A 17,719-nucleotide genomic window follows, 5' to 3' on the forward strand; every position below is an offset into this window, starting at 1 on the left:
ACTTATGCAGTGGAATTGCAAGTGCTTTTACTCCTGTGTACGATAGCAGTAAAATTTTTCGCATATACCGACAGCTGAAAACCTGAGGAAGTGAAATGTATGATTCCTAGTTCAGAAAGCATTCATTCAAACAGACATCTCATGGAAGTTTTCTGCACATTTGTAGGAGACAAAAGAATCACATAACAGAATTCAGTAATAAAAAGCCTACCATTGAGTAACGGATAAACAGATATGTTTGATTCAAATATAGTCAAATGATATGAAAAGCAAACATGGTATTCTACAGAATTCAGGATAAAACTCCTGTAAAAATTCATTCACATGATTTTAAGAATTAGCTTATGATTTGCTCTTAAGAAATGCTGAAGTCTTCCCATGATGCTGAATTCTGTGAGTCTTTTGAAGTTAACGGGCTCTGAAGATAATATTTTGCAGGATTGCATGCTAGTGAACACAGCAAACAAATATCAGTTTTGTGTGATCAAACATGTTCTTCCTTGCTAAGCACCACATAATTACGTTCCCATGTATCAGTCTGCTTAACGCGGGACTAGGAGTAAATATGCAGCTATTGATAAAGAAAATTAAGGGGATATAGAAAAACTGATCTAATAATAAGGTCTATATGTTGTTAGAACTTTATTTTTTCAACGCTGATGTTGTTATCACCTACAGAAGAGCTAAAAGGATTTAAAATAGTAAAGCCCATGAAAATAGCCTATCCTGTCCTTCTGGAGAGGTGGATCAGTATCCAAAAAGGATGTATACTAACACTAAAAATGGTGAACAATGATGAACCAGATACATGTAGAGTTGTGAGAAAAAAACAACAGATGTAACTTTTAAACTTTTTTTTTTTAGTGTTAACCTCACAAATCTGTAATAAATACAATGTGATTCCAAGTCTTTTACTTGATTACTCTGGTTTTCTATCCTAAAGGATTCACATTAAATAAAATACAGCATTTTTGAAATAAACTTCCTAAGGTATTACTTGGGGTTTTCTGGCAAAACAGCAAAAATAATTTTTTATAAATCTTGGAAGCTGTATAGTTTAAAGATCAAGCAAAATCAAGTAACACTACTTCAGACATAGCATACATCACTTTATAGAAAGAGTACTTTATGGGACATTCAGTCAACATACTGCTGTGCATTTGGTGAAATACATTTATTGATTACGTCTCAGGTGTCTTATATTGTGCTGTTTACAGGACAATTACACTATTTGCCCAGCTCTGGAATAAGTTTTTCCAAACTTTTCGAAGAGAACAATCGATGGTAACACTGTCTGGAAGTCCTAAAGAAATAAGAGAGACAAAAAAAGAGTTAAGTTTGTCTTTCATGGTTTAATCTTTTTTTTTAAGGTATTTTAGAGTTCTAAATATTGTCTTCCAGTTACATTCCATTATATGAGTTAGAATGCAATTATGCAAAATAATGTGTACAAAACACAAATTTTTGCATTATATGTACATTACTTTGAAGAAGAGCATGAGAATTGATTGATTTAATTGCAAGCAAATACGTATTTCAAAGTCTAAGTAATTATAGGCACTGCAAAAATTCCCTGCTCCAAAACCTAGATTTACAGTCTTTTGCAAATCATGGTATACAAAATTATATTCTCCACCCTGGCAACCAGGTAAGTTAAAGACAGCACGATATCCTTGCAATATTTTAACTTTTCTACCTGGGTTAACATTAAAACATGGATATTAAACCAGCTCCATGAGAAATGGCAAAAAAAAGGAATATATATTCAATAAGTATCGGTGGCAATGAATTGATTAGGAGTTCTGCTAGAAAAAATATGAGCAGGGTGGTTCCTGAACACGTTTTTTCCAGGAAAAGTTCTCGGTTATTACATTCATTTTTTTTTTTTAAAACGAAAATGCTTACAAATCTAAATTGAATAACAGAAATGCAAGTGAACCTGTGCCTTAGAATACAATGTAAATACAGCCAACAAACAAGAAAGTAAAATAAGCTAAGTATTCTACTCAGTATTTTGATTTAGCTTCTTACTAATAAATGCTCACGGCAAATGATTAGCAAGTATACGGTGTTTAAGATCAAGGTTTTAAACCATTCTTAATAAATCTATTTTCTTTGACCCTGAAATACTGGGAATAGTATCATCAATACAAAATATTTGTTTTGCATTAAAATTGTTTTCCGTTTCCAAAAGTAACATACCACAGATGAATTATCAGCTTTCCAGGATCTGACAATTCATTTTTAAGAAAGAAGTTGGTCTGAACACTTTCTACTGTTTTCTATTGTCAACATGATGCTCTGTGAAAGGGCATGGAAATGCAACGTCTCCATAGAATGTCTGAGGCCATGAGTGAGTGAAAACTAAATTTTTTACATTTTCAACACATTTCACAATTTGAAAGATTTGTTTTTCTCTTAAAAGCAGAATGAAAACTATTTCTTTTTTTCTGAAAAATAATGTGAAGGAGAACCATCGTTCCCTGGATGATTTAGACTTAGCTGCTTCACAGACCACAGTTTGGCTGAATCTCCACGGACAGACAGAGCAACTATGACTTCTGGTAAGCTTGATGCAAACACCGACATGGCCAACCTGAGTTTCATACGCACGGCGTATTACCAAGCTGTCACCATATAATTTCTTTCAACTCATACTCGAAGTTATTTGTTATGATTCCTCCACCATTCTGGGGCCTAAGTCTCAAAATAGCAAGGTAGACATATACATTCAAAATGAAATAATCTGTACGTGGTGTGAAAGTGAGTACTGTCGCATTCTGAACTGTTCACAAGATTTAATTTTTAATGTTTCTCTACGCCCTCTACCACCCGATTTCTTACCCAACAGAAACAGCCTATTTGCATATTTTCATATTATACTCTAAGAATGCCACAGTATTTTAATTTTCGTTGTGTGTTTGGCGTCGCAAGCACCTTCTTACTGCAGGAAGAGTTGTCCATACAATTATTATAATATATGTTATTGTAACTCCAGCATAACTGCAAATAATTTCTTTCTAAAGTGAAGCTAGTTATATTTAATTCAGTAAATTCAACCATGTTCACGGGAATGGAAAAAAACACACCGGCTCTAGTTGCTGAGAAATCAAATAGGTAATACAGCTATAATTTAGGATTAAGTAGTAATTCAGAGTAGAATACAGTATCCTTTATTTTGAAAACAGGAAGTATATTTTCAATTTACACGCAGGACAGTTAAGTACAGTTTAACAAAAAAGCAGTGAACTTGGGGTGAGATGGAGAAATCAGTAAAAGGTGTACACCCTCCACATCAGGACAAAATCAGGAATGGTAAGTCTGAGCATTGAAGAAGTCTTCATTTGCTGGAGCAGACGGCTTTTGCTATTAGGATGCCTGGCCAAACAAAAACAATTGGCTGCCAAAATTAGCTCCTTGGGACGCTTTAGGAGCCTTTGAAGTGAACAGTTTTTTGAGCTGGAACTAAGCCCAGGTCCAGCTTCAAACTCAAATCAAAATGACAAAGAGGAAATTTTCTGTGCCACACGCCCCCTCAGTGTAAGATTACTTTGGGTTGGCAGCTGTACTGTTTATCTTGTTATTTAAAGCTATTTCGCTAGATACTCACAACTGAGCATTTAAACAACTGGCTCCGATTATGATGACAGCAGTTATGCTTGACCACATTTAGGAAACATCACACAGTCTGATGGATAAATGAAAGAAGTTTAGAATGTATACTAGGCAAACGTTGCACTTCATGTATATAAAATATAAATATCTTTTTAGGAAAAGAACCCCATCCATTTCTGGATTTGAAGATACGGATTTTAATCAGGTTTCAAAGGTCTGAGAAAGTAAGGCCTGAAAATACCACTTGGCCTTGCAAGATGTACCTCGCAGCACTGAAGAGAGTCTATCCCACTCTATCATTGTAGCAGCATAAAGGGAAAGGCATTGGGAGCCAGGTTCTCTCGTCTATCTAATTTGATGGTGAAATGTAGGTTCAAAGTATGCAGTGAAGAACTGCAATGCACTGCTGGCTGATTCTAGTAGACTGACAGGATCATCTTGAGTTTAAGCCGATTGCTACGTAGCGTAGAAGATATGAAGTTATGTAGATAATCCTCTGAAGCCTCCTTTTAAGGCTTCTTCAAAATTATTTTCACCATCGGTCCTTCATTGTTGATAGCTGGAATGAATTAGCTTACACATATGAATTCCCACATATTGGCGAGATTGACCCTACCGTGTTGCAGTCTCAGGATCATAGGAGCATGGAGCTGAGCTTTATGGAATGTTTCCACAATGAATTCTTAAATCATGCCGTATAATTCTCAGCATCAGAGCCCTGTAATTCTCAGGACCGAGACCTATTTTTAAGTTCCCAAAGTTAATATAACACTTCCTTTTTAAACTTGCCAAGCTTTGACTCCTTTCACTCTAGTGTAATTGTAAGTAACTCAAATTCAACTGACAGAGCTTAACAAGACCTATGAACCCTTTCATATGGGGTGTGACAGTCAATGTGACTACTTGACTGTCTTGTGTGCTCATCAGTTCTAAACAATGGAGTCAAAAAAGGTGACATAAAGCCACCAAAGATTTGTCTCAGTCAGCACACTCTGAGGTCATAGATTGGACTTGCCAAATGCACACATAGTTTATTGTTGGAATGGTATTATTAAAGCAATTTCTAAAGACATTTTACATCTGAGTATGCGGACGTACCTAAATACTGACCATGTACAAATAACATTGGCAAACCAATGAGGCCTTGTAGACCTACATATCAGTTTGAAGGCCTTTGAAAATGCATTCCCTCATATTCTAGTGATAAATTTATCCTAACAGTGTTTCTTTCCAAACAATTTAGAGAGTACTGTACAATTTCCTGCAATATAAAAATGCATTTTGGAATGAGATAGGTATTACAATTAAGTATCTTCTTCGAAATTTCATGACCATTTATTCTCAGCTCCTGCATACACACTTCAGGTAATTTCCGATAGCAAATCTATCCGGTCCATAATAATTATGAAGCTGTTAAGTATGTGATAAACTTGGAGCAATAAGCGTACAACAAACTTCTGATACCTGATTTACAGCTTTGTATAGTCTTTCTCTGTAATGACAAAAATTTCATTTTGTTGCATAAAGAGAGATTGGGTTGCATAAATGGAGATAAAAGTTGCATTCGGTTGTATGAATGCAGATTTCCTTCCTAGGTTAGGAGAAGTAGCACGTTAAGATGTTTCAAAGATAAATTCTATAACCTCTCTAACGAAAAGTATTCCACCTATAGTGGCAATTCAGAGCACCGAGTCCTCTTCTCAGCCAATCTAACAATACTGGAGCCGCTGTACAATTGCAGGATGTCAACCATGACACCACGTGCTATGCAAAAGGTAAACCAATCCATGAAAGGTTTGAATCTCAGAAAAACTTTTTTTCTAGTGCTGGAATTATATCTGTAGGTAACTTCTGCTAAGAATCAATGGCAGAAGGAATGACTGAAAAATGGGCACAGCTGCTAGAATCCTAATTCTATCTTCATGCTACCGAATAGGAAAGGCAGGGAACAAACTTCTCTTTAGCTTGAAAACAACATCCACAGGTACACATCAAGACTTTAGAGGATGCAATGGGAAATTCTGCATAAATGTCCATGTAATAGTTATGTGCTTAGTGGAAGGTAAGCCCACCGAGCAATCTTGCTTTCCCACAAGGCTGGGACACAGCTCATGTGCATGCCTCATCTGAAAACCAGGCAGTACTGCCAGGTGCCACCGTACAGCCACAGTCCACAACCCCCTCTGTTTAATACTAAGTGGTCACATTTAAGTAATCCCTATGATCTTAATGCTTGTAACAGTAAAATTAGGGTTTTAAATTGAGCTGTCATAGTAAGACTCCCGGCCTATTAATAGCTATGGAGGCCTCTAACAAGGAAGCAAAGCAGAAATGGCAAGCCGTTATACAAGTAAAATGTTGATCCATCTAACTTTTATTCTTAGCAAATTTATCAATACTGGTTAACAATACTTCCAACTAGTACAGGGCCTTCTGACATGACAAAATGAGTGTAACAACCCATTCTGTCAATACAACACAAATGTCATTTCAAGTGCTCAAAACCCACTAAGCTACCCTAAAAAAGATTGATTTATCTGCTCCAGCGTTTCTTTGGGGCAAACTTTTCTCACAACTGAAACCAATTAGTGGGCCTGGCACTTGTAGTGCAGAATGTAGGTCAGCATCAAGTAATAAAAAAGTATTGACTTTTCTCTGTCTGTAAGCAGCATGAAAGGGGTGCCATGGCCTTGTCGTATATGAAAAGAGCTCCATTAATTTCACTTATTTCAACCAGTGCTGTCAAATACTAATGCTTCTATTGCACTTTTCACACAAAGTACATTGACACCAATCCTGGCCCCAGTGAAACAAGTTTACAATATTTCAGTCAGTGAAAGGGGCACTATAATTTTTAATTCCCTGTTGTACATTTAGTCTCTTTAAGCAGCACTGCTCAGAAGACCTACTGAGAGATATGAGCTGGGACATTAATAATGGCTACACACTTCTTCCCATGGGCAACAGAACCTATTTCTTGGGCATAGCTTCAACAGCTAATTAGCCATAAAGTTCAGGACACAGTTGTTTGGCGTAACTCTGTTTTTGTGGCTGGTGGGCACAGACTGCCAATTTTGCTTTCCGCTGTGGAGAAATATCCAAAAATGAGGAATAGGTCTTCTGTGACTTAAGGCTATAAAATTGAAAAGCTAATGTGTTAACCAATTGGGTCAACTAGCCCCTTCAAATAAGAGATAATAACAAAAGCCTGGATCATGCCTTAGGGACTGGCTCTCATTGTGCCAGTGCAGAAGGATTGACTTCCAGGGAAAGGCGTGCCTAATCGGAGTTCCCTGCGCTACAGTGGACAAGTGACCACTGCTGTGATGAAGAGGGTAGAATTACACCTTCCACTATTCAGCTTACCAGCGCAATGCAGGGGAGGAGTTTAAGGAGACACCATCTATACCATCCTTCAGCTGCCTGCTACTGCTACCCATTCTAAACCATCTAAATTTTGTTCTTTTGGGTAAGTGCAATGAAAAAAATCTGTGCTTCCATGGAGACTTTATGAGCTTCTCTATACTGTGGATTGACACAGCGATGGTAGCGATGGTCAAACTGACCTAAAATTTTATGATCCTGTTTCCCTCTATTCTATGCCATTTCCCTCCTAAACTGCCTCCTTTTTTTTTTTTTTTCTTTTTTTTTTTTTTGCAAGTTAAGTTTATGGTTCTTCTTGACAAGCTTGAGGGCTGAGTATGATGTCTAACTCATTCCCTAATTACCTCCTGCAAGTACAAACATTGTCAACAACAATAAACCTCTTTGATTTAAAAAGACTGAGTGACTATGGTAGAAGGCAATTTTCTATTTCCTTTAATGACTTCGTAAGTGCAAGTCTTACCCTTTGAATCAACTTGCTATTAGATCTTAAAATAAAATTATATTGTACAGCCATTAAAAGGCAACTTTATAACCTTCTGTGTTACACTTACATCAGGCAAGTTTTTTCTACTTGTTAGTTTTAGTCTTTTATTGACATTATGATAATGTGTTGTAAAAAAAAATAAGGAAATTATGTTCACAGTAGGAAATCTAACAACACTATTTTAATATCCTATCTTCCAAACAGAAAGAGAAAACATTAATTGCTATTTAATTTATGTAACAAACATTTCATTATTATTACACTTAAACTTTCATGGAGATTTATAACTATCACCGACTCTTACACATTTCATCTTTTGGAATTATAAATGAGGAAACCAAACTCAAGCAGTGCTTTCTAGAAATTATGAAAGATTTCTAATTATGGCTTATGAATCTGAAAAACCACTTATCTGATAATCACATAGGTTTAGATACTTCCTGCGTGATGCGTCCAGTACAAGCAGTACAGCAGCGTGTGCTCCTTTGTGAGAGCCTAACATGGAAATTATAACACTATTCCTCCCTTTCTCTAGTATTCTGAGAAAGAAGTATTCTGCTACTAATCCGTGGTCACTGAAGTTTGCTTTCTTAGCTCAGCAGCTAAGCTGTAGCAATTTGTGCTCTGGAGATAATTGGAGATAACTGGCTAACACAAGTCAAACTCTAAAACTTCTTGTCCTCATCTGCGCAAGGTAGGAGAGAACGTGTTCTCGCCTGGAAAAGAGCCTATTTCTGCTCCTGCATGGTTAGAAGCAGTTTAGGCAAAGGAACAAACGCATATCCCACTGTACTCTTCTGTAGCTGCACAACTTAAGGTACGATATGACAGAAAATAATGATGCTTTTGAGAATGCAATAGTTTGAGCCATTGTACAAGGAAAGCAAAAGCGCTTCTAAACAGATAGGATATTTTGCAGTGGCTGTGTTCATTAAGGATTACAAATGCATCAACACTTACAGTGCTCTCTTACAAGCAAAGGCAAATTATCTCTTGGCTTTGATGGAAGTTTTGTGCAAGGAAGGACAAAGGAAAAAAGGGGAAGAATTTGGTCCAGTGAATTACTTTTTCTTGTAAGTATTGCCCCTCTAAAATTAACCTGGCATCTGAACCTAGCCTGTCCTTTTTGTCATGTGTAATACAACCAGCAATGAAGATTTGTGGTCCAAATTTGCATTTGTTACATTTACTTAGTACCCTGCAGTTACTGTGGTTGCCCAAGGGGAAGGAAGGGTGGAATTCCCAGCTGTACCCTCTATGTTCATTTACTCCATTTACTGATGATCTGCAAGCCAGACGCTGTCTGGTCCTTCCTCCCAAACATGTACTAGCTTTGCCATGCTTTAAAAAGAAATACAGTCTCCTTTATAAATAATAATTTATTTTATAATAAATGATAATAAGATCATGAATTTATTTATGTGTATAAAACTAATCTACTGAAAAGGAATAAATCACCTTTATGTAGATACTTTTAAGGTACTTTTAGACATATTCAGAGCCAGTATCAATATTAAAAGTACAGTTTACCACACAGAAAGTTCCAGTGCATGCTGTACCATATGTTAGTCAACATTACGAAACATCACCCAAATTCTGTTCTGAATGCCTGTATTTGAACCAAAATTGCCAAAGATTATATTCTACTTTTTCAACTAATGTAGCCTTTTTTTACAAGTAAATTGAATTAAGAAACCAATGTGAATTTGTCTGCAAGCTATTTCATACTTGGATACCCTTGAACTTTACTGAATCTGGGCTAAAAAACAAATGTGCAGTTGAAATAGTTGAGTAGGTATTCAGAATCCCAAGAGGTGTTTATTTGCTATTGTCATGCAAGTGTCTACTGCTTGCAGGGTATTTTAACAAAATATTTTTTAGGACATGTTCGTCTTAATTTGTTTGAGATGTATAAATAACATTGTCAAGTATGAAAACACACTGATGAGTAATCCATAACCCTTTTATGAAGTTATTAAATCTGAGGTGGAACTATGCCTAATACTACATTCCTGTGTACAGAAAAATATAGAGAGTCTTAAAAGCATCTGATGAAAAAGTAGAGGAAGTATTTATAGTGCTTGTATTTTTAAACCAACTTGTCCTACCCATCACATACACTCCACTACCAACAGGACTTTTATTAGAAAATAATGCACTTAGGGATAAGTATGTTGACTTATGCCATTCATAAGCTGCCCCTTTCATTGTCTAATCTGTTCAACCACAACATTCTCTATCCAGCTGAAAATCAGCCAGTGCCAAGTGTTAACTGCCAAGACAAACTCAGAACCATTTTAACCTGCTGGACTAAAGCCAGAAAACGTTTAACCTGCCAAGATCAAGTTGCAGCTATCTCTAACTTGCCAAAATCATGTCACTAGGAGTTAAGGAGGAAAAATTCTGGAGTTGAAATCCTCGAGTGAAAAATATTTTTTATCTTATCGGGTTAAGTTGTATCTGTTTGAAAAAAAAAAAGTTGTAATCATTTACAGTCAATTTAAAAAAAGTACATTGATTGCACTGTGTTTGGCATATGCAGCAAAACCAGTACTCCAGTTAGATTTCATCTGGTTTGTCATTGTTCTGGATGATGCTTTCAAATCTGACTGCTTTCTGTGGTGAAATGACTAGATATGCAGATCAAAGGAGAACAGTGGATGCTGTCTAGCTGAGCTTTAGCAAGGCTTTCAACACAGTCTCCCAGAGAGTCCTTTTAATCAAGCTGGTAAATTATAGTATCAGGTTCAAAGGGTAGCAATGAATGGTTTGTACTGTAACTGGAAGCCAGGTACAAATGTATTTCCTCAGGTGCTATCTTGGGACCTGTCTTGTTTAGTATCTTCATCAGTGACCCGGAGGTGGAGATGGAATGCGCTCTCGTCAAGATCATGGACAACACCAAACTAATGGGTGCCATCGATTCATTGAGGGCTATCATTCAGAGTGATGTAGACAAGCTAGAGGAATGGCCTGACAGAACCTCGCAAAATTCAGCACAGCCAAATGCACCTGGCACAGACTAACACCAGAAACAAAGCAGGCTGGAGGCTGACAGGCTGGGTAGCAGCTCTGCAGAAGAGGACCTGAGCATCCTGGTGGGCAACTAGCTAAACACGAGTCAGCAATGTGCCCTAGCAGTGATGAAAGCTGAAGAGAAAACCAGCTTTCCCATTTTGTAAATATAAGCTACCTTCAGAAGAGATTGAAGTGACCAAACAGGAAAAGACCCTTCTCATTTTGCAGTCATCTTACTTTGGAGACCAGCTAACGCTAGAAAAACTACTCATCTCCTAGACTGTGTTCACAAATGTTCTCACTAATCAATGAAAGCAGAACAATAGCTCTTAGGCTAATACCCATTGCTACTTTTTCTGCCTGCATTTATTCATATATGATAACATATCTTCTTTGTGCATCATGGGTTTTTTTCATTTTTCAATGGCACTTTTTTTCTTGCATAAAACCATCGGTTCTTTGATACAGTTCAGGAATAGCATCAGCAACACTGATTATTCACTCAGGTGCCACAGATTTGTTTTGGCATTGACATGAAGCTAGTTCTGTCAAACTGCTGCTGATTAAGAAACTTCAGGGAGAGGAACAGTTGATATTTATAGCCAAACATTATTTCATATTCCACAGTGTTGAGAAAAGTGAAAAGGATTCCACATATTAGCACAAAATTAAGAAATAGATTGTTGAATGCAAGCTAAAATCATGCTGTCTTGGTTCTGATAATAATACATGTTATATATACACTAAACGTAACAACTTGCGCAAACATATTCTACGGTAGTACCTAAGCAAAAGTTTATTTCATTTTTCAGCTAGATAACTTCCAAACTAAATTCTATGCTCCCTTGCCCATGTTGAGGGAAGAATTTTGCCTTAGACTTTCTTTAACATCTATGCCTTTAATGTCTATGCAGAACTTTCAATGTGTAGCTGAGTACTATTATATCTTATAAATGAACAGGAACTAGGAATTTTTACAATGTTTTATATGCTAATTTATTCATTGACAGTGTAGTAGCAATATAAGTTATACTGTAAAGTTTCCCATACTTCTCTGAGGACTTTGGATTTGACCTGAAGTGTGGAAATTCTTTAAATAGCAACACATTTTGGTCTTCCTCCTGCCAAAGGCTTGGGCATCTGCAAAAACTACAAATCATGCCAAACTCTTTGAGTGATATATGGAGGACCACAATCCACTAGGAAATAAGCTAAGACCAACTCATTCATTTCATTTAGGTCCTTCTGTGGGATTTGAACCATCCAGCCCACAAACCGTGTCTCATGAGATTGCAGTATACATCCAGCCCACAGTAATAATGATTCATATACATATATGTGTATATGCTTTATTGCTACCTTTAGCTGGATTAAAAGCAATATATCAAATTTTATATTTCTGCTTCTTTTATTAGCTTTCTAGCACTTGATCAGCTGATAGAGGCGATAATGAAATGTTTTTTTATAAACTGGAGTTTGTAAGTCCTGTCCTGAGAATGTAATATTTCAAAAAATAGCCTAAGCTTTGGGGAAAAAACCAATTACAGAAACAGCATTAAAAATGCCAAGCACTGGGCAGAAGCAATTCTGGATCAGTTTAAAAAAGTGATTGATGAAACTCTAATCTGAGCTGAAGGAACAGTTTCACGACAAGCTGTGACCATTCCACACACTTCATTAGCTGCCATAATTAGCCTGGTGTTTCAATTTGTTAGAACTGGTGGGGACAATTTTACTCAGAATGCAAACATCAAAAAACAGGGTGCCTCAGACTTCAGAAGAGGCTGATGAGAAGCTTTTCTAGTCTCTGTTAACTAAAAGATTAATTACAGCTGATGGGAGGCTGTACTCTGATTGTCACTCTGTCTATGTGCATTACTTTTAGCATTAGAAGAAAGACATGGTTGACACTACACTGCTCAATCAAGCAGCTTCACATTAGTGTACAAAGTCTGTTAATATGCAATGTTTTTATTGTTTCTCTTTTTTTTCCCCCTCTAAGTTTGAGACATTCATACCTGATAAGTTATACTTTAAACGAGCAGGGTATTCAGTTGCTAAAGATAAGCACTTACCACTCACTCACGCTGTTATTCCTTCATGCAACTACAAGTGAGAGATCCTAACACATCTTAAAGCTACTGTCTGGGAATATTATTATTTCCTGTTATCACAGTCAAAGTGTAAATTCCTACTCAAACAGTCTCATTACCAAAAAGAAAACCAATACAGTTGTGAAACAGATACTGTGTGCATCACAGCCTTTATATCTTGTCCCCTTTAGTTTAGGTGCCAATACCTCCGTACATTAACTCATCAAGGCTTGTAAGGTTATTTAAATAGAAATGAAGTCTGAATGTGAAGTGCAAAGGTTATTCCTAAATAATTCCATAACTCTCATTCTAGAATATTAAAACATGGTAATACACCTACTCATAAATAACTCCTTATGTGCATATGCTTTTCACTTTCCCTACACATTTTATGTTGAGATTAACAAAAACTATAAGAGAAGAAAGAATATAGTTTCTTATCTCTATCATGGTGGAACATCCTTTTAACCTGAGTTTATAAAGGGCACGTTGAAACCAGTCCTTCATTGCATTAAATGAATAAACACTGAAGTGTATTCCAAAGGGAATATCATATTACTATTTAAATGAGTTCAGAGCTGATTCATGAAATAAATTTTAAAGAAAGAAGCAGTAGCTACTTACGTCAAGCCATTAAGACAATGAGCAGTCTGTATTACTTACAGTCTCTCATTCACTCCAATGAAAGTGCACAAAGCTATCTTTTACTGTGATTTTTCCTATTCAGGGAATGTAGGTTACTCTAAAATCCATTTTACTGCACTGAAGTCCTACTGCTCTAAGAATAATCTACTCTTGCTCTCTGGAGAGATCATCAAAACAACAAAACCTTGCAGCCTTTCACTCAGCTGGAGCACACACCTGGCATAATCTCCCAGAACAGTTATATGTATTAATAACACTGCAAATTATACAACTATTCAATCATAATGGGTCATTGTGACCAAATATGTCATTCAGGCAACATTTTAAGATGCAACATTCTGTAGTGCTAAGTGTATCCATTGCAAGAAATCACCAGAATATGTATTTCTGACCTCAGATTTCAATTTGCCAACTCACCAGCAATGTGTATTTAAAGGTGAGATTAAAAAACAGTGTCTATTTTTCTGTGAAAATGGGTAACGCCATTTTTCCTAGACCATTCTTTCTAAATAGCATTTATCTACATACTGATTATATTCATTGTGGGCCAGATCCTTACCTGATGCAAATTAGCCTAGCTCCGTGGATATACCTCAGTTATGCTAGGTGCTGAGGATCAGTTCTCATACCTGGATTTTTTAAATTATATGGACCATGTCATTCTTACAGGATTGTGAAAAGCTTTATGTTACTTTCACTTCAACTCTATTTAACCAGCACAATCATGGTCTAGGTAAGTATTATCAAATAATAAGTAGTTTGCTTTTGTAGATACATTTCATAAAGAATTTTAAGTCACTTCAAAATACAGCCTTTTTAATTCAATATTGTGGCAAATGGAACTGAGTTTAAATACATTATGTTCAGCAGATATATAAACAAATCTACTTAATTCCAAGAATGCTGAACAGGCCATCCAAAACTGTCATCAAAAGGCAAGGCCAAGCACTTCCCAGTTGAGTGTGAGGATTTTCAATTCCACCAAACAAAATAATATTCAAATAGGGAACACCTAAAACCAATATAAACAAAACAAATTAGGTGTAACTTCAAACTCTACCATTTCCAGCTCAACAGATTATTTTTTTGCATTAAAAGCTCTGCCACAAGTTACTGTAATGTACCCTAAGAATGCACTGAAGGAATTGGTGCAATAGGATACTCTATTTCTAAAGTGTTTCTGAATAAACAAGAGGCTTTAAAATGTTTAAGCAATGCATACCTTAGGAATTATTTAGAAAGTTAAGACATACGTATATCTCCCTCAAAGAAATATTGGTTAAAGTTAGCTCTTACTAAAAAGCAAGATTTTCTTTTATACTACAAGCTCCATTATTAAACGAGGAAGGTAGGCAAAGCAAGACATTTATCATCCAACAGACAAATGACACAGGATTGCTAGTTAGACAGTATAATAAGTACCATCTAATTTTCTCTTTCGAATCAATTTATTCTTCAAAGCCTTGGATCATCATCAAGGGACTGCATTTTCCCGTTGAGAAATTAGGGAACTGAAAATCAGGTTTTATAAAATATTCAACTAGTTGCTGACAAACCCTTACAAATAACCACTAGAATGGTTTTGATTAGAACAGTGGTGACAGTATCTTTTCTTATGCAAATAACTGACTGGTTTGACTCTTCTCAGTCACTACTTTGTAGCATTCCCTCAAAATCAGACCCTGTAACTCATCAGTAACCTTCACCAGAAAGTTTTTCCAGCCTTTTTTTTCAGCCTTCCAGTTATCCACAGATTATTTTCTGCATTCAGTTAAAATAGTAGCCAGGGATACATTTTGTATATTTTAATTTGCTTCACAGTGTTTACCTTCCTTCTATACCTAAGAAAATAATTTGAAAGATCACAGATAATTAATAATCATTTGTATTACATATATCAAGAGTAGCATTTTTCAAAGGCAGTGGTGACCTTAAGGATTTTCTCAAAGGAAACAATCAAGAACTTTTCCAATGGGAGTTCTGAAAGTGATCTTCCTGACAAAGTATATTTCTGTACATATGACACAGTCATTCAGTAAAGAATCTGGAAAAATCACTATATCAACAGTCAAAAGTTGAAATTGTCATTTGCTTTCCTGTAAGACTGAATGGGTGCATCTTACAATGAGAGATATTTCATTCTAGTCCTGTGAATGAGAGGTAATGTCTGCTGTTCCCACTGTTGGATATGACACACTCCTCTCTTTTTTAATATATTTGCTTCTGAACAGTACATTATGACATGTACTAAAAATAAAAGGAAAAAAAAAATCGGTACAAGTTGCAAAAGTGACTAAGCCATTTTTTGTTACCCAGTTTCAGAGACCGCCTAATATTAAGCTCACCTGTGATATTAAATTGGGCAACACTGCTCTTTCTTGTACTACCTAACCAGGTAGCTGAACGCCTGAGCTCCAAGGAGCTCACAGCTCTGAAGAATAATGCTGCTGTGGGAATCGCCCTATGTGCCAACAAGGAATTACTCAAGTTGATTTTCACATGAAGGTACAGCAGCCTTCTGACTCACAGTGATTGTTCTGAGAGCAGAAAATATATGCTACAGGTATAAAATGCATAGGATTGCATGAATGCATAGGATTGCATGAATGCATAGGATGTACTGTTGTAGGACCAAATCCTTGGGTTTAAATTATTTGGTTTGGCACAGGACTCAAGGTAGGAAGAAAAGTGACAGAAAGCAGCTTTATCTTGGAAAGAGATAGTTGATAACTCAAACTAAGGGTCCATTTGGGGCATCTGAATAGATACATCATGTCATGCCAACAGTAATAATCATACAGGACAATAATCATTGGTTGGGAATTGCTGGAGTGCAACACACTTTGGCAACAACCTTTATTATCCCTGATATGGCTCATGAGGAAACCGGTGGTGTAACAAGCAAACTCTTACAGATCATCTAATAATTCCCCTACAACAGAGTCACTTCTGGCTGCCACATTATGTCAGCTCTGCATTGCCTAGGAAAACACATTGCAGTTGTATTGGTGAACTAAGAATCTGATATTCAAAATACATTCTAGCTCTTCTCATTGTATATTAATAACTTCTGTCACAAAGCTCACTAGTAAACATGGCCTTAAAAGTAACCTGTAATAAGGCTGATAATACAGATGCATATTAGCCAATATCACACTGTATTAGAAAATATTCTGTGTAATCTTTTTTCCTAATTAAAGTGAAAAGAAAACAAGCAAATTTCTTTAAAAAATTGTCACAAAGTCACAATCTAAGAGGTATAATGTATGTGTAAACTTTTTCTATCTCAAGTCCAGTCACTGCAAGGTCAGGAAAAATAGAGTTAAGGTGAAATTTAAATAAATTTCAGTATAGTCAGGGATGGAAAATTGTCAATAGTGTATCAAACAATTCTGCCACATAATGACATCATCCACTAGACACGTGATTGTTGTGAGTATGTTGTTGGTCCTACAAGAGATGAAACTAATTTTCAAACAGAACAAATCACTTCCCTGCTCCTGCTCTATTTTTCCCCTCAGAGAAATACTATACAAAGATAAATTTACTGTGGAACCACAGGACGTAGTGGTCTCAGAATAATGTGGAAGAAAATGGATTGGCCATGGCCATGTAGAAGAGTCACACTCACTTCCTAAGGCACTGAGATTTTCAGGCCATATTACGTTCTCTTTGTGGACCTCTTCCCACACATCTGGAAGTTAGGGCCCTATCTGATAATGTGATTCCACTTGGGCCGTAAGGTGAGCAACAATGAAAACCACAGACGATATTGAACTTCTAGAGGCAGCAGACTATATAAAATAGGATTAATTCCTTGGACACACAGCAGGTTCTCTTTTTCATCATAAAAAGCCCAAACTTAGTGAAGTCACGTGAGAGGAATTATGCAGTTGAGACATTCATAGATATTTGATCCTTACAATCTTCTTTCAATAGAAAGGAAGTAAAAGATCATAGAATGAATCATAGAATATGATGGGTTGGAAGGGACCTTTAAAGAGACCTCCCTGCAGTAAGCAGGGACATCTTCAACTAGATGAAGTTGCTCAGAGCCTCATCAAGCCTGGCCTTGAACGTCTCCAGGGATGGGGCCTCCACCACCTCTCTGGGCAACCTGTGCCAGTGTCTCATCACCCCCATTGTAAAGAATTTCTTCCTTATGTCTAATCTAAAGGTACCCTGCTCTAGCTTAAAACCATTGCCCCTCATCCTATTGCTACATGCCCTTGCAAACAGCCCCTCCCCAGCTTTCTTCAGTACCCTTCAGGTACTGGAATTCTTTCTGATTCCAGATCAAGAATTTTTTCCATTTTCTGTTATCTCTCTTATCCCAGATAGGAAATTTGTGACAGCTCTTGGACAAAGAGCCAAATTTACACCTAGTGTAAATCAATGAAACTCTATACTTTGCATTAGACTTATGTCCTAACATTCTTTTATATAAACTCTGGCTTAAAGTACATACACACATTGG

General features: G+C 36.5%; 1 protein-coding gene across 3 annotated transcripts in view; it reads right to left on the reverse strand.

Annotated features, from left to right (window-relative positions):
- Window positions 1–618: 618 nt before the first annotated feature.
- Window positions 619–17,719, reverse strand: part of SPATA17 (spermatogenesis associated 17) — an 87,464-nt gene continuing 70,363 nt past the window's right edge. For all 3 annotated transcript variants that reach the window (XM_063330971.1, XM_063330970.1, XM_063330968.1), the window contains one exon: window positions 619–1,303. In XM_063330971.1, the coding sequence (XP_063187041.1) occupies window positions 1,223–1,303 (81 nt within the window). In that variant the 3' untranslated portion in view covers window positions 619–1,222. The remainder of the gene's footprint in view (window positions 1,304–17,719) is intronic.

Source organism: Chroicocephalus ridibundus, chromosome 3, assembly GCF_963924245.1.
Source record: "Chroicocephalus ridibundus chromosome 3, bChrRid1.1, whole genome shotgun sequence".
Lineage (NCBI taxonomy): Eukaryota > Metazoa > Chordata > Aves > Charadriiformes > Laridae > Chroicocephalus > Chroicocephalus ridibundus.